General features: G+C 39.4%; 2 protein-coding genes across 3 annotated transcripts in view; both read right to left on the bottom strand.

The window, feature by feature from the left end:
* Positions 1-828: 828 nt before the first annotated feature.
* On the bottom strand, positions 829-2829 carry GJA9 (gap junction protein alpha 9). The gene has a single exon (XM_060089537.1). The coding sequence runs from the start codon at positions 2737-2739 to the stop codon at positions 1195-1197; it is 1545 nt and encodes a 514-aa protein (XP_059945520.1). The 5' UTR covers positions 2740-2829; the 3' UTR covers positions 829-1194.
* A 6405-nt stretch (positions 2830-9234) lies between these two features.
* The window catches only part of RHBDL2 (rhomboid like 2), a 72873-nt gene continuing 63887 nt past the window's right edge, over positions 9235-18220 (bottom strand). For both annotated transcript variants that reach the window (XM_060089539.1, XM_060089538.1), the window contains 4 exons: positions 16792-16892; positions 14775-14835; positions 10562-10623; positions 9235-9794 (listed from right to left, as the gene is read on the bottom strand). In XM_060089539.1, coding sequence (XP_059945522.1) covers positions 9615-9794; positions 10562-10623; positions 14775-14835; positions 16792-16892 — 404 coding nt within the window. In that variant the 3' untranslated portion in view covers positions 9235-9614. The remainder of the gene's footprint in view (positions 9795-10561; positions 10624-14774; positions 14836-16791; positions 16893-18220) is intronic.

The raw sequence follows: 18220 nt of genomic DNA on the forward strand, positions 1-18220 counted from the left end.
TTCATGGCGACCAGGACGCTCTGAATGCCCCATAGTGAGCAGAGCCAAAGGAGGCTGCGTACGCCCGCCCCTCTGTCTAGCAAAGCAGGACTTCTCCTTCCTCTTCCGGTTCTCGCAGCGATTCGGTTACTTAGTAGGGTTTTGGTAACTCCGGACAAGTGTCCAGGTGGGGCCAAGGATGGGCGTGACGCCAGGGGGCGGGGCCTACTGAGCCCTGGAGCACTAGAACTCATTCCAGAGACTGGGGTCTCCTGACACCGGAAGTGGGGGGATTTGTCTCAACTAGGACCTCAGGAACTCTGGCAGCGTGTGTGTGCTGGCTTGTCGACTCCCATCCTGAAAAAGGGCGCACTAACAAGGGCAACCCTTGGATTTCCAGTGGCTGGAGGACTGCTTAGAATCGTCTGTTTGGGCTCCAGCTCTTATATTAGGAGTCTCCTTGATTTGTGGCCAACTTGATGTGGGCCTCCGGAGGGTGAGCAGTAATGTGCTAATAATAGCTAGCACTTTTGAGCGCTTACTGTGTGCCTGGCAGTGCATTAAACACATATGTTTCTTATTTTAATTCTCACACCGTCCCTGCAAGGTAGATACTGTTAGTAAACTGTCAAGGATAGATAACCATTGAGTAGTAGAGCCAAGACTCCGATCCTGGCACTGAATCACGATGCTATCTATAAACTGGTGTAAGAAAGCGACCAATCTTTTTAGGATTTTATTTACCTAGATAGCAACATTATGATTATATTCAAGACAGATCAGGTTGCAGTCTATAAAGAAACTGCGTTAAGTCCCAGGGGCAAACAAAGTTTAATCAGTGTCCAGAAGTAAAAGATTAATAACCAAAAGAGGGAATTACATAGATTAAGAACAATCTCTGAAGGCTATGCTCCCTTCAAGGAAAAACCTGATTCCATTTAGCTTCGATTCTGACATGTGATTTTCCCAAAATTAGTGTTATTCTGAAGGGAGCCTGTAGAAAAGTAGTCCTGATTTGGTAACTCTATGTCTTTGAACTTGAAACTACTCCTTCCCAATTCAGAATTAGAGCCATTTTCCCTTTTTTAAATGGGTTTGCAGTTGTCTATCCAAACAGCTGGTCTGTAGAGCTGCCCTGTTGTTTCTGTGCTCAACCATCATTAAGCTACTTCTTTGATAATGTAATACACAGAATGTCTAAAAACCAACAGCTGTTCAGATCTGAAGGTCTGTGGGAGCCCGCCTACCAATGAGGTTGTTTGTCAGCGACACTGAATGATTTGGAGGACAAGCCGGGGGGTTACTGCAGGTTCTGACCAACTCGGATTCAAAGGACAACCCTCCCAAAGGATCAGGAGTGTCTGGAATGTCAAGTGGATGGAAGTCTCCCTGTGAAGGAGGAAGCGTTCTGATTGTGCTGTCTCTGAGCTGGCCCTTGAGGTTACCTTTAGGAGGTAATGCCTGGTTTTCATTTTCTGCAGAGGGACCCCAAGTAGCACGAAGCCATTTCGGTTTCCAGGTGTAGTTAGCTGGCAGAGAGAAAGCTGTTTGGGGTGACTGCCCCGTGTGGTTGTTCAGATCTATAGCATCACCTGGAATAGAACAGTGACCTTTAGAGTAGTGGTTCCTTTTGCTGTCTTTGCCATCAATTTCTCTTTTTCCCCTCAACTGGTTACCATTAACTTCTTTTCCAGATATTTTATGAGTGTCTTCTTTATTACTTGAGTTGATGTTTTGAAGATGACCACAGGTAGTACTAAGCATGCACATCTCAGAAAGTAGCGTTTCCTGTTCATCCAAAATGCCTTTGTCATCATTTCCACTGTGATTATCAGGATCTGTCTGAAATGCAGGTGGATTTAAACCAGGGTACGCTGCTGTGTGTGTTTGCTTTTCCACTAACAGACTGTAATCAGGTGCAGAAGATAATCGTTTCAGTGAATTTGCAGATATGTTTTGGTATTTGGCAAGGTTTTGTTTTGACTTGTTGGTACAAAATTCATTATGTTCATCCTTCAATTTATATTGTCCCCAAAGCCCTCTTTTAATCTTTTTAAAACCTAGATGGAATATTTCTAGCACATTTAAGAAAAGTGAAACAGTAGCTATGGATTGCATAAATAATAGGAATATCGTCTTTTCTGTGGGTCTTGAGACAAAACAATCAATTATATTTGGACACGGGTGGCCGTGGCATTTAAATAGAGGCTCTAAATGAAATCCATATAAAAGATACTGTCCAATCATGAACCCAACTTCAACCACAGAGCGAGTGAAAATGTGTATCACATAAGTGCAAAGCAAGGTTCCTCTGAGTGGAGCTTTATTTAGTTTCCTTTGCTCAAGCTCATGCAGTTCTTGCTCCAATCTCCTCCGATCCCCAGGCATTTCAAGCTCTACCTCCTCCAGTTCACCCCTCAGTTGAGCTTTCTTCATCTGCCTCTCCTTCTCCAGAACTCTCAGTCTGTACAAAGCATGGCCCATGTAGACCAGGGATGGTGAAGACACAAATATCACCTGCAAAACCCAGTATCTAATGAGGGAGATAGGAAAGGCCTGATCATAGCATACATTTCTGCAGCCGGGTTGTTCTGTATTACAGATGAAGTCAGACTGCTCATCATTCCAGACATCTTCAGCAGCTACACCCAGAACAAGCATTCGAAATATGAACAGGACGGTGAGCCACATCTTTCCAATCATGGTGGAGTGGATGTGAACTTCCTCCAGAATGCGTCCAAGGAAAGTCCAGTCCCCCATGTTTATTTAGTCAGCCATCTTAGCTCTGAACCCCATCAAATAGGAGGCAGATAAATTCTTCCATTCTGAAGGGTGTGCTATTTCTTAAGGCAAACCTATGGCCAAAATATGAACAAAGCATCACTCTTTCAGCATGCTGGTTGCTCTACTTTTTTCCCTAGAAAGTTGTAATAATCTGTTACCAAGAATATGTTTAAGATGTCAGGAATATAAAATCATTTATGTTTAGACCTTACAATGCAATGGGGAAAAAAAAGATACCTGGAGGAGGGGTGTATATATTCCCTCCTATGAAGAATAGAATTATAGGAATTCCTGTAAGAGAAGAGTCTTCTTACTCAGCTGAAGTTTGTTGTTTTATTTTTTTAACTGAGAACTTTTGGAGAGGTTCCTAAAACTGCTGACTTGATCTTACAAACCTATTAAGATTATTTTATATAAAAACTATAACCGGGCTTCCCTGGTGGCGCAGTGGTTGGGAGTCCGCCTGCCGATGCAGGGGACACGGGTTCCTGCCCCGGTCCGGGAGGATCCCACGTGCCGCGGAGCGGCTGGGCCCGTGGGCCATGGCCGCTGGGCCTGCGCGTCCGGAGCCTGTGCTCCGCAACGGGAGAGGCCACAACAGTGAGAGGCCCGCGCATAGGAAAAAAAAAAAAAAAAAAAAAAAAAACTATAACCAAAGTCAATGATTTTTAAATCTCATTTATGCACAAAGGAAAAGGCATGTTAATTTCATAATCCAGTAAGATACAGCATTTAAAGAAACCAAAAGAAACAAATCTGGCTCTCGCTATAAGAATGTAGATTAGTCTAACTTCTAGTTTCTTTCTGGCAGTTTTTGAGCATTTTCAGAAATCATTTCAGCAATATATTTATGAATATTTATGAAATTATTACTAACTTTGTTGTGAAAATTTTCCAAAAGTTCTCAACTATTTTGTACTACCAGGATTAGATATTGCTTGAAATAAATGGATCATTGGTATGGTGGTAGTATTATAGAAATTTTCATTATAACAGTATTTGACCCTTCTAAGACATGTAGCTTGCTTTGTGGAGAGAGCAGTGGGGCGAGTTATAATATAGATGCTTGGATTATGAGCCAGTAGGTTCCATATTAGAGTTGATACCCTAGGATATCTAAGAGAAAATATATCCCAAAGGAAAGAAAAAAAGAGTGAATGTTTTCATTCACTTTCATTTAACATATAAATGTATGTCCTATATCCCTTATAGAAAGGGAAATGTTACACAATCAAACAACATACTGGGATATTATAGCTACAAGATATGTTCATCACAAAAATCCTATGAGGTAGGTATGTTGTTCCCCCATTTTACAGATCAGGAAACTGAGGCACATCTTAAATTACCCAAGATTACACAGCTAGAACTGGTATTCAAACTCAATCACTGTGGCTCTAAAGTCAGCTCTTAACTGTTTTACTAAACTATTTTTCCTCTCTAAACACACTTGAAATTTTCATGAAAGAGATATTAAGAAATCATCTGTTTTCTCTTACAAGTTTAATTATTTAAATTAGGTATGTCAAATTGTGAAAGTTTTGACTTTTTAAATAACAGGTTCTAGAGTCTTTAGTTCCTTTCTGAACGCTTTATATAGTTCAGAAGACTTGCAGAAGCATCAAACTTCTAAAATTGAGTTGTATTCCTGAGATAGAGAAAATTTCTATTTGACTTTATTACGTTAATAGTACTATACTCTTTGACGCAACAATCCAAAGCATTTTAAAGTGTAAGCAAAGATATTATTCTTGTTGTTTATAATAATCATAACTTGAAAATATCCAAAATAATTATCAATACAAGAAAGACTGTATTGTATATATAAATATAATAGTACATCCACAGTGTGGTACTGTGCAACCAATAGAAATAATAAATATATACTAACATAAAAAGACATTGATATATCGTTTCAGTAACATTCACATTATAAAATATAGAATAATATGGCCCCATTATTGTAAATTTATTTATATGTAGAGATGCATCCAATAAAGCCTAGGATATTCATCAAAATATTAACTATGATTATCTCTGGGTAGTGTGATTACAACTGACTTAATTTTTTATAATTATATATATTTTAATTTTTTCTTTTACCATGAGCACTTTACTATTAAAATCACCGAAAGAAATTAAAGTTTTTTTCTCCCTTAAAGGACAAGTGCATGGTATTTCCTGAAAGAAGAAGTACTATTATTTAGCTTCAATCTTAGGTCCTAAAGCTTTCATAGCAAATGACACAAATACTAATATACACAGATACAGTACTATAGAGTTCAAAAGAAAAAAAATTTCAAATAACTCTTAATTAGCTAAGACAGAGAGATTAACACAGACCTTTCTCAGTTTAGGTAAATCTGAAGCAGATCATGTTTAAAAGTTATACCACAGCCATCTTCAGCTTAATCTCTGAATGTGTCCCTTTGCAGATGTAGAGCAGATTCAGTTTGGTTCAGTGCAGTGAGTGAGTCAGGCATCAGCTAAAATCCATCTCCCTATCTTCATTCCTGCTTCTAAAACAGCACTACCCAATGGAACTTTTTTTTTTTAAATCCGGTGGAACTTTTTGCAACAATGTTGGAATAGACTATCTGCACTGTCCAATAAGATGGCCACTAGAAACACATAGCTATTGAGCACTTGCAACGTGGCTTGTGTAACAGAGGCACTGAGTTTTTAATTTTATTTAATTTTAATTAAATGTAAATAGCTACATGTGCTTAGTGGCTACCTTATTGGGCAGCACACATAAAGAATATTTCCAACATTTCTAATACTACAGCACAGTTTAGGAGACTAAAATTATGAGCCCCAAATTAAGCTGAATAAATGGCCCCTCTATAATTCAGAGATGTCATATTTAAAACACCAGATGTTTGTGTGCTTTTTTAATGGTAACTTTGCCCCCCGGGGAACCTAGAAAGACATCACAGTTTTTGGTAATGTGAGCGATGTTTCTAGTACCAAAATAATCTAACTAGATAGTAACTTCTTAGTCATCAGTCTTAATAATCAATGGGTCATGTCCGATTTCATAGTTAGATGAATCCTGTTTCTCTGTCTAGTTTTCTATTATTAACAATTACATTGCACTTTAGGTCATTAAAGATCTCTCTTCAGAGCTAGTGACCTAGTGGGTTGGCAATGGCAGATAAATATTTCTTCCCTGGGCTTCTTTGCCAACTATAGCTAATTTTCAAATTAAATGCAACCCTTTCATCAGGAAAATATATATATATATATATATATTCATATTTGTATATTATGTATTATATAAATTATATATTATGTGTAATATATAAATTATAAATTGTTAGTAAACTTAAAAAACACTAAGCTTCATTAGTAGTCAGAGAAATACAAATTAAAAGAAAGTATTATTTTTTTTTATAAATTTATTTATTTAATTTATTTATTTTTGGCTGCTTTGGTTCTTCGTTGCTGCGCACGGCTCTCTCCAGCTGTGGCGATCGGGGGCCACTCCTCGCCGAGGTGCGTGGGCCCCTCACCGCAGCGGCCTTTCCCGCTGCAGAGCACAGGCTCTAGGCATGCAGGCTTCAGCAGTTGTGGCACGTGGGCTCGGTAGTTGTGGCTCGCGGGCTCCAGAGCGCAGGATCAGTAGTTGTGGCGCACGGGCCCAGCTGCTCCGCAGCACGTGGGATCCTCCCCGGCCAGGGCTCAAACCCGTGTCCCCTGCATTGACAGGCGGACTCCCAACCACTGCGCCGCCAGGGAAGCCCCCGTAAAGTATTATTTTTTAATAATACTCTACTTATTTATTTAATAAATTTACTAAATTTATTTAATAAATTTACTATCAAAATGTAAATTTTTTCAAGATTTATAATACCTGCTTTTGGCAAAAGTATGAGGAAACTGTTACTCTCATATGCTATCAGTAAGAATATAAATGTATACAGCTATTTAAAAGGTAATTCAGGGGCTGCCCTTGTGGCACAGTGGTTAAGAATCCGCCTACCAATGCAGAGGACACGGGTTCGAGCCCTGGTCTGGGAAGATCCCACATGCCGCAGAGCAGCTAAGCCTGTGCACCACAACTACTGAGCCTGCGCTCCAGAGCCCGCGAGCCACAACTACTGAGCCCATGTGCCACAATTACTGAAGCCCGCATGCTCTCAACAGGAGAAGCCACTGCAACGAGAAGCCCCCACACCGCAACGAAGAGTAGCCCCCACTCACCATAACTAGAGAAAGCCCCAGCAACAAAGACCCAACTGAGCCAAAAATTAATTAATTAATTTTTTTTTAAAAAGGTAATTTAGGGAATTCCCTGGTGGTCCAGTGGTTAAGACTTGGAGCTTTCACTGCCATGGCCCGCATTCAATCCTTGGTCGGGGAACTAAGATCCCACAAGCCACGTGGCACGGCCAAAAAAAAAAAAGGTAGTTTAAATCTATCAAAATTAACATAGCATTTATGCTTCTGGATGCTTGAAATATCCATTCATTCATTCATTCATTCATTCTCAAAGACACACTGCATATACTAGGATGTTCACATAGCACTGTTGATAATAGTACAAAATCAGCAACAACTTAAGTGTTCAGTAGAGGAATAGTTAAATAAACTATTACATCTTTATCATTAGCAATTCAGAGAATAAAGATCTCTAGGAACTAACAGAAAGATCCCTAATTCATATCATAAAACAAGTTACAGAATAATACATGTAGTATTGTTAAAAACCTTACCTTGTTAAAAACCTTCATTTCATATGTACATTTAAATAGCTAAAACAGCGAGATTAACCCAAACCTTTCTTAGTTTAGGTAAATCTGAGAAGCAAATCATGCTTTGAGAAGTTATACCAAAGTCATCTTCAACTTGTTCTCTGAATTTATCCCTTGGGGGTTAAAGAGGTTCAGTGCAGTTCAGTGCAATGAGTGAGTCAGTCATCAACTGAAAGCCATTTCCCTTTCTGCTCATCCTGAGTCAAAAAAGGTCTAGGAGAATATACACCCAACTGTTGACAATGGTCATCACAAGGGAAAAGAGCAGGTTTGGGGTGGAAAGGTAAAAGAGTTTCTTTTAAGTTCTTTTTTTAACCAAGAACATAACTGTATTCTCATACTCAAATTTTAAAGAATTCTGAAACAAATCCCAGATCAGCTTTTCTCAAAATGCTAAAATACTACTTTTCTCACTATAATTAAGGATGTATCCTCCTTTCAGAATACAGCAACATGTTTAGGTGGGTTTTAAATAAAACATGCTTATGATAAAAGAAGAAAAAATTGTATTTCCTGCATTCAGGAGACCTAAAACTACTATTTTGGAAAAAGAATAGCCAGCAATCTGGGTTCCATACAAGAAAACGACACAGGCATCCCAGCTTTCAGATACGACATTTTACCTTTTGTAAATACCCACTCATAGAAGAGCCACTAGCCACGTAAAGGATGAGAATCATGTCATAGATGAGACTCCAAAAAAAGAGTCCAGGTACATAGTGTGCGTGAGAAAGATAGTTCCAGGTTCCTTGGGGTCCTAGACACACTATTCAAATCTTTTTTTGTTTTGTTTTGTTTGGCTGCGTTGGGTCTTTGTTGCTGCACATGGGCTTTCTCTAGTTGCGGCGAGTGGGACTACTCATTGCAGTGGCTTCTCGTTGCGGAGCATGGGCTCTAGGCAAGCGGGCTTCAGTAGTCGCAGCACGCGGGATCAGTGGTTGTGGCACACGGGCTTAGTTGCTCACACTATTTGAATCTTAAACTAGCAATCCAGAGAATTCTTCTATAAGGTATTTCTACCATTCTTGGTACACCCTCAGAAATGTTTCTTCCCATACTCCCATGATACTTTTTTTTAAATAAATTTATTTATTTGTTTACTTATTTTGGCTGTGTTGGGTCTTTGTTGCTGTGCACGGGCTTTCTCTAGTTGCGGTGAGTGGGAGCTACTCTTCATTGCGGTGAGCGGGCTTCTCATTGCGGTGGCTTCTTTTGTTGCGGAGCACAGGCTCTAGGCGTGCGGACTTCAGTAGTTGTGGCGTGTGGACTCAGTAGTTGTGGCTCTCAGGCTCTAGAGAGCAGGCTCAGTAGTTGTGGCACACAGGGTTAGTTGCTCTGCGGCATGTGGGATCTTCCTGGACCAGGGCTCGAACCCATGTCCCCTGTATTGGCAGGCGGATTCTTAACCACTGCACCACCAGGAAAACCCCGCCATGATACAATAAATTTTGGTATTTGGGGAACACAGCACTGATAGACCAGGAGGGCAGGAGAATATGGGCTGTCAAGTCATTACCAACCTTTAAATCCTGCTCCCTCTTAGACAAGTTACTTGATTTTTTTTAAGAGTTCCCATATCCTCCTCTCTAAGATAACAGAGTAATAGCTGCCTTTCTGGGTTGTTAAAAAGATGAGCAATAACGCATATAAAGCACCCCAAACAGTGACTTATCTACTCAAACAGTGATAGAAAGTGATAATCAATAGGCTGACAGATGTGAAAAGTTTTTATTTTCAGCATAGAACATTATTTGTGGATTCTATCAAGCAATCTCTATAGTATACCCTCCTAGGAGAGCAAGTCTCTTTTAGAGGATACATACCCTCATGCAGCACGCCTGGGAAAGAGCCAATCTTTGGTTCTCACTTCCCTTCTGTTTTCTTTCTTCCTCTTCCCCCTCATGCACAGAAGAGCCCCTTCCTTAAACCCTAACTCCTTTTGTAAGCAGTCTTTGAAACTGACGACTTCAAGGGTGTTTTGTCCTCTTTATAAAATTGTTAGCATTTGCTGGGACTTCTCTGTTTCTTCATAGAGAGTTCTCCAGTTTTTTCCCAGATGGCTCTTTTTATTAATTGGTTTGTGTTAGGGGCAAGTCAGTTCGCTGGGGATAGGAAAATGTTGAAAAACACAGCAAATAAGACGCAAGCTAAATAAGCTGCAATTGCTACCCAAAACCTTGGATCTTTCAGCAGTGCCTTATCAAAGCAGCTGAACACGGTATAACCAATGGACATTCCAGCAAATCCACCTGCAATGTGAGCTGCAAAAGACACCTTGAGAAAAAAGGGGAAAAAATGGGAATAAGTGAAGAAAATGTTAATTGCATATTTCAGCTGTTTAAAAAACAAATACCATCCCAGTCAAAGAGTCTTAAAAGTCTGAACAGCAAGGTGGTGAGACAAAAGAGACAGAAAAACTCCATGTGCACAGAGAGGAGATATTCCAAATCATGCAAAGCTAAAAAAAATATCAGTTCACTGACTCTGAGTACACAAGACAGAGCCATCATTTCTCCTTATTCTTGGTCATCATTGCGTTTAGGATGGTTCTATATAAGGCCAACCAAGAGAGTAAGAGTTGAGGTGCCATGAGGGATCTCTACAGGAGCATAATCTGATCCCACATAAATGGAATGTCTAAATTAAAAAATACACACAGATAGTCAAACGGAAACTACCAAATTCAAAGACCAATTTCAATAAAACTGGAAATCTTTGTCAGTTTTCTTTTTATTGTAAATTCATCTGGACCCCAATTATTGCTGCTTTCCAATCTGCATTTTATTCTCTGTGAAGTCCCTTCACTCCTGTTTTTTGGAATAGCTATCAGTATAACAGGTGCAGAGAACTAGAGCCCATTGTCAGGGCTATGAGAGAGAGAAGTGAAAAGGACAATCCAAAAGACTGATTTCCTCAGGAATTTTCTTAACTTCCAAGTGTAAAACTGACTGCCCTAAATCTCAGAATTGTTGCCCCTATTTGGTGACCCTTTTTAGCTATTGATATGATAGGTAATTTAAAAAATAATAAACTGAACTCACCGGGGACCCAGTTGCAGGGACAAAGAACCTTCTGTAGAGAGCAAATCCCATGTCCGACACAACTAGAAGGGAAAACAGCCCAGTGAAGCCCCACGATCTCCAAAATAGTGCGCCAGTTATTTTTGGTTCCCCTCTAGCAATTGTAGCAACGTTTATTGAGACTTACTCTGTGCTAGGTACTGTTCTAAGAGTTTTACATGTACTAACCTGCATCATTAATCCTCACAACAACCCCATGAAATAGGTACTATCATTATCCCATTTTATAGATGTATTGATCCAACGAGTATTTATTGATTATCTCCCATGTGCCAGGCACTATTCTAGATGGTGGAGATACTGCCGTGAACAAATCAGACTGCCTCATGGCACTGAAAGTCTAGTTGGGGAAGGCAAATGAATAAGTAAAACATACAGTATTGTCAAATGGTGCTTAGTGCTATGGAGAACACACAAAGAGAAGAAGGAGAATTGGGAATGCTGAGAGTAGGGTGTGATTTTTAACTGGAGAGTCAGGGAGGATCTCAAGGAGAATATGGCATTTGATAGAGATAAGGGAGCAAGCCATGCTGACCTTTGAAGTAAGAGTCCTTTAGGCAGAGGGAAGTGCAAAGTCCCTAAGGCAGGACCATCCCCCTAGTGTGTTTGAGGAATACCAAAGCAGTTGATCTGGTCGTGGTTTTCAAAGGATGGTTCCCTGCCCCACTGGGATCCCAGCATCACTGGGAACTTACTAGAAATGAAAATTCTCAGGCCCACCCCAGACTTACTGAACCAGAAACTCTAAAGGTAGGGCTCAGCAGTCTGTGTTTTAACAAGACTTTTGGGTGATTCTGGACTAAAGCTAGGGACAAAGTAGTAAGTGATGAGATCAAACAGAAGCAGATGCAGATCATGTAGGGCCCTTATGGACCATTGTAAGGACTTTGACTTTTACACTTTGAAGCTTTTGAGCACAGGAGTGACATGTCTGACGTGTTTTTAAAAGATGATTCTGGCTGCTGTATAGGAAACATACTCTAAGGAAGCAAAGACAGGAGCAAGCAGACAAGCTAATTACTACTACTACTGCAGCAACCCAAGTGAGGAATGAGGGTGGCGTCTTATACATAAAGAAACCAAAACACAGAGTTTAGTACTTGCCCAAGGCCGCCCATCTCAGAGGCGGTAGTGGGATTTGGACCTTAAGCAGCCTGACTGTGGGAGGCTTCACTCACCCACCACACTAATCGCCTCTGCTTACCATCAGGAGAACAGAAGATGGGCCAAAAAAGGAAACAAGTCCACATTTTCTAATGGAACAGTGAGAGCCAGAACTTAGACATTCCTCAAATAAGTCAGACCTCTGATGCTAAAAGAGCTTCCAGGTTTCTTGGCTCAGAAGAACTCTGCCCTACATGTGCACTTGGAAACATCTCCTGCAGCTGTCACATTCCACACCCATCCCCCAAGTCCCTGTGCTCTACTTAGTAAATGTCCTAGGAGACAGAAAGACCTAGTCCTTGCCTTTGGGAAAACAGCATCAGGACCATGTGTTCTGGCTAGTTTCCCTTTCAATACAGTATTGACACTGAAGTTACTGGATAGAAATTGAGGTCAAGGAGAAGTACTCAATGTTAATCTAATTGTAAATGACTGTCACACAAAATGCTGGATAAATGTGGCTATATTGTTTTTTCGATCATTTGTAATTCCTGATCCAGTGTAAATAACAGAGATAGGACTAGGAAGGTATAAGAAAACCACTGCTGGAAAACAGGGTTGACTTACTGGAAACAGTTACTTTGGTCTAGTCTTCCACAGTAGGAGACCTCCTTTCAAAAACTCTTTGTAACCCTTAGCATGTCAATTTCTCCATTCAATTTCTCTCTTGGCCCCTTCTGACTTACACCTGCCTGGCCCTTTCTGCTTCCCAGGGGAGTTTACTTCTAAGCTGCTGCAGTCTCTAAACCGAGACCTGTCTTCCCACCTGAAAAGAAGCCCTCATTCCAATAAACCAAATCATTGTCTTCAATAAAATTTGACACTCATTTTAAGGGAGCTGCCTTTATATGGATTTTTTTGAAGGATGAAAATGTGAGATTTCCTGAACTTTTTCCGGGGAAGCTCAGTTGCTTTGTTAGAAAACAGATCCAACAAATAATGCTTAATGAAGGAAGGTCCTGGGCCAATTGTCCTTCACAATTAGGAATAATATTTACCATTAAAAAAAAAAGAAACTATACATTTTCCCAAGGAAACATGTTTAAAATTAAAATGTACTTGTATTTCATTAATCCGGAGTTTGTTCTAACTTCTCTCATTTTCAATAGTAGGTAAACCAGGCCAAAGAACTTTTAGAAATGGCCTGTGGGGAAGGTTGATGTTAGTGTGTCCTACCTATGTTTGTAGGATATAATAAAAGCACATCATTCAGTGATTGTATTACTTACCTCAAGAATGACAGAATGTTTAAAGCAACTATACCCCAATTAAAAAAAAGAAGAGAAAGAATGACAGAATGTTACATAAACTATATTTGGAGATAACCCTGTGCATGAGGAAAGGGCTTTTACTCCAACATTAAAGGGTATTAGAGTATTAAAACCTTTTCCTCATTGAGGGTTTGAGGCTTATTTTACAAAAGTCATTCATAATTACCTGAAAGAAACAGACTGACTGATGACCCAGGTAACTTGTGGAAGAATATTTTTCTGTCTAAGGACTTGTCCCTTGGTTCTGGTTGTGACTCAGACGGCTCTGCCTGCACAGCAACTCTCCTAACTAACTCCCAGACATCTCTCCTCCTTTCTGTGCTGACTAGTTTCCCTCACTTTTTGGATTTCTTATGGAGAAAACCAGTATATATGGTATGGTATAAACTAGAAACAAGTCACTTCTTTTCTCTTGGGATGAAATATTGTTTTTACAGTTAAACCGTTCATAAACTTAATTTAGTGTCTTTTTTGAACTCTTGATACCAATTTGCAGAATGATTTTTTCCTACTACGTGGACAGCCAAAAGCTTAGCCTGTATCAAGTGTCACTTCTGTCTTGGCCTTCAAGTCTGAGCCAACAGTCTGGCCCCAGGGTCAGCCTTCTCCCCGCACCCTCCATGCAGATCCAGAAATACAAGTTACCAGCCCTGCCTTCACTCTTGTTTGCTTCTACTCTGTATGGCCTGCCCCCCACCGTCCAAAATCCTGACTTTCAGACCCGCCTAAAATTCCACCTCTTCTCCAGATTGAACGTACTTCCTAAATTCTTTCAGCATGTAATTCCAGACAATCATTCCTGGAGATTTCCAAAGCCACATCAGTCATGCTCCTACTTCCCTGACCCCTCTCTTCCTTCACCTCTGCTCTCATCTTCAATCCTCAGCCACCACTCCATGCTTATATCCTAGATCAGTTTTTTTTTTATCTGAAATTGAGGAAGAAAATGGATTATATGAATGGTTTTCAAGCTTTCCCTTTCTGACAAAATCATACGCAGAATCTAATGTATGAACAAGAAAAATCCAGTATATAAAACATAAATGACAGCAGAAAGTAACACAATAGTTTAAATCAACTATACTCCAATAAAAAAATTTTTTTAATAAAAAATTTTAAAAATCCAGGGGCTTCCCTGGCGCCGCAGTGGTTAAGAATCTGCCTGCCAATGCAGGGGACACGGGTTGAAGCCCTGGTCCGGGAAGATCCCACATGCCGCAGAGCAACTCAACCTATGCGCCACAACTACTGAAGCCTGCGCACCTAGAGCCCGTGCTCCACAAGAGAAGCCACCGCAATGAGAAGCCCACACACTGCAACAAAGAGTAGCCCCCGCTCACCACAACTAGAGAAAAGCCTGCGTGCAACAACAAAGACCCAACACAGCCAAAGATAAATAAATAAATAAATAATTTTAAATATATATATATATATATATATATATATATATTTTAAATCCATAAACGATGGTATTGTGGTTGAAGTGGACGGAGTGCCTCGAGCCCTACTCTCTTGACTCCCCGCACTCCAGAAAGAAACAGAGGCACCTCTAAGAACCACCCACCAGGATCTGTGAAAACTCCTTTCACACCTTTCTGCTTAGGGCTATGAAGCCGAACCATTCTTTCTGACTCTAGGCTTATGGTCATCCTACTTGTTAGTCTGGGAAATGTGAGAAGGTCTTCTGAAGGTTGAACCCATAAAATTGAAGGTATGAAATGTTCACAAAACACACTTACTTATAAGGACGATGATGAGTAGTCTGACAATTCCAAAGGCAGGAATCATTTCTCGAAAATTCTTGCAAAGAGATAAATAATAATATAAGCTATCTATTGGCAAGTGAAACTTCAACTGTCCTCCCCCTTCATCTGCTTTATCATTTAAAATAAAGTGTGAGTGTCAAGTATTTGCAAAACAAAGCATCGGTGTAACAGCCCAGTTTTCAAATGTATTTGGGAAGCACAATGCTGGTGCACTTTGGAGTGAAAATGAAACATGATATGAAATTCCTTGATATAAAGTAGACACAATTTTATTAGCAGGAAATAATCTAAATATAAGTAATAAAAAATCAACACTTAATATGTCATAGATAGTTAATGCATGTTGTCAAACTAAATCTGATGAAATATTTCCAAGTTTTTTGGTTAATGTTCATTTGATACATCTTTACCCTCTTTCTAAGTAGGAGTTAGCAAAGACAACTAAAATTGGAGTATTACCTTTATTTTTTTAGATAATTTCAAAAATTTTTAAATGTCGGTCCAAAAACAACCCAGTTGGATTTTAGCTTTGAAAAATCTCACACCAGCTTGCAGTACCCTCGTGTGTTACTAGGGGACAGAGCAGACTCAGAAAGATACTCACACTTCAGCCCAAGTTACCTCTCCCTTCCCTTTCAAGTTAACTCTCTTCCCAGAGAGTAGAGATGCTGAAATAGCTGTGTTTACTCTAAATCAATTATTTTCAAATTGTTGTGACCATGACCTACAGTAAGAAATAATTTACATAACACACGTACATCAAATAGTACTTATCCTTATTACACGTGATGTGTACTGAAATTTTTGTTTGTAAAGGGATTTTCACAATCCCTTCAGCTGCGTTCACAACCACTAAATGGGTTGCCATCCAAAGTTTGAAAAACATTTTTCTAAATGACTTCTACTTTTTGAACAGTTTTTTAATAGATTCATATCTCTTCCTCCTAGAGTATCTTTAAAGCACACCTATGTGGTTAAAGGGTTAATTTAGTCAGGATTTTAGCCTGTTTTAAAAAGTGGTTGGCATCTCACATACTATATCATGGGCGTGTAAAATGGTATGCAACTTTGGAGGCATTTATCAATGAAAATGTAAAGCCTTCACCCAGTAAATCCACTTCTAAGAATTTACCTGCAAAAAGAATCACAGAAATGCAAAAAGATAGGTGTGAAAGAACATTCCTTACAGCATTATTTTGAAATGTGAAAAGCTGTAATCACCCGAGATTTCTTTTCAATTAAGGATTAAATGTCGGCATACAGCTATATAGAGCGTGATGTGGAGCACCTGAAAAGACTGAGCTGGATTTCTGTGTACTGCCATGAGTAGATAGGATACTTTATGTTAAGATGCAGAACAATATAAGGGTAGTTCCATTTTTGTAACATTACTATTGGTAGAATTTTGAATACACATAGAAAATGTCTGAAAGGATGTATATTAAACTGTTAACAGATACTAAATTGGGAACTTTGACTTCCTATTTTTCAATTTTGAATTTTATTTAATATTCATTATTTTTGAGATTGGGAGAAAAAATAAAGATAAAATATGAAAGGAAAACTCTTGTGACCAAATGGAAGATGTGTTCTTAGTAAATATTGATAAATGAAGATCCCCTGAACCAAATACCAGTAATTGTTTTAAAAAAAAACAAATTTAATGGACTTCCCTGGTGGCGCAGTGGTTAAGAATCCGCCTGCCAAGGCAGGGGACACGGGTTCGAACCCTGGTCCAGGAAGATCCCACATGCCGTGGAGCAACTAAGCCCATGTGCCACAACTACTGAGTCTGTGCTCTAGGGCCCAAGAGCCACAACTACTGAAGCCCGTGGTCTAGAGCCTGGGGTCCACAACAAGAGAAGCCACCACAAGGAGAAGCCCATGCACAGCAACGAAGACCCAACGCAGCCAAAAATAAATAAACAAATAAATTTAAAAAAAAAAACAACAAACAAATTTAAGGTCCATAGATTCCCAAAGTTCTTACCACTAGAACATTCATGAAATAGCCTCCCATCAGAGCATAGACTCCTCCTGAAGCACCCACAAGAGATTTGAGTGGGTCAAAGATGGAGCTGGCAAGAGATCCTAAAGAAATAAAACACAAAGAATCAGATATGACTATAAAAATCATGAAGGATAAATCTTTCTAATCTAAGGTAAAAGTTGGGGAAGCTTAGACAATTATATTAACAAACAACAAATTCACTTTGTCCCTTCCATACTAGAAAAGTATAGCTATGTGGGCTAACTCCCTCAATTTTTATGAAACATTAAATGTTCAATATGAAGACAGTATAACAGTGATAAAGACACAGGCTCTGGAGCCAGAATAACCAACTGTGACTTGAGCAAGTTTCTTAACGTCTCTGTGCCTTAGTATCCCTGTTTACAAAATGGGGGTATTAATAGAACTTACCTCAATGGGTTGTCAGGAGAAGTAAATGAGTTTATATGTGCATCATGCTTAGAACACTCTGTGACATGTATTTTATACTTGTTAGCCATTGTTTCAAAATATCCTACATGTTCAGCCAAAACTATCAAAATACCTGAGACATTCCAACATTTTATTATCTAAAGGCTTACTTTCTCATGGAGTCAAGATGTGGTCTCAGAAACCTTCTTAACATACTATTCAGTCACATTTACCAGGCAAGATGAAACCTATTGCTAACCCAATCTTTATTGCCTGAACCAAAACAAGACTTTAGAACCACCTTATGAAACTCTGAGGTGTTCTCTCTGTACTGCTTAGTTCTATTACTCATTCTCTTGCCTTCAAGGCCCTCCTTCATTCCTTAGGATACAACACAATACAATACCTACTTTATGCAAAAAAGATAAAGTGTCTGACCTTAGGAATCTTACAAATGGATGAGCAAATGGTTATCCTAAAATGCAGAATATAACAACTACTATGATTATTTTAATGTAATAAATTTGCTATGGAAGCATTTAGGGAAGAACGACTTTCTCAGCAGAGAGGTGGAAGCCCTGCTACTCTGAGAGGAGGGAGACAGCATTTTGATTAAACTCTGCAGACCCTTTAAGATTGGACAGGGAAAACAAGGGGGAAGAAGGTCAGAACTTGGGGATCTGGAATAGCAAAGACATAGAAACAAAGTTATATGGATGACTGAAGATCAGTGAGAAGTAGTCCATGAGGATTAAAGCAGTGGTTTTCAAACGTTAACCTACAAACTAGGGCTGGGGTGGTTGTGTCTTAATCATAAGAAATTTATTTTTAAAATACAGATGTCCACTTCTGGCCACAATGAAGTAACAAGGATAAAATTTTTCCTCCTGCTTGAAACAGCTGAAAGTAGTGGACAAAATACACGAAACAATGGTCTTCAAGATACTGGACATCAGATAACAAAGGACAGAGAATCCTGAGAAACAAGAAATAAATA

The sequence above is a fragment of the Mesoplodon densirostris genome, chromosome 2 (assembly GCF_025265405.1).
Source record: "Mesoplodon densirostris isolate mMesDen1 chromosome 2, mMesDen1 primary haplotype, whole genome shotgun sequence".
In the NCBI taxonomy this organism is placed as follows: Eukaryota; Metazoa; Chordata; class Mammalia; order Artiodactyla; family Ziphiidae; genus Mesoplodon; species Mesoplodon densirostris.

What these genes read in the sequence shown, in the direction of transcription:
- GJA9 (XM_060089537.1), bottom strand. Translation starts at nt 2,739, where the DNA reads ATGGGGGACTGGACTTTCCTTGGACGCATTCTGGAGGAAGTTCACATC.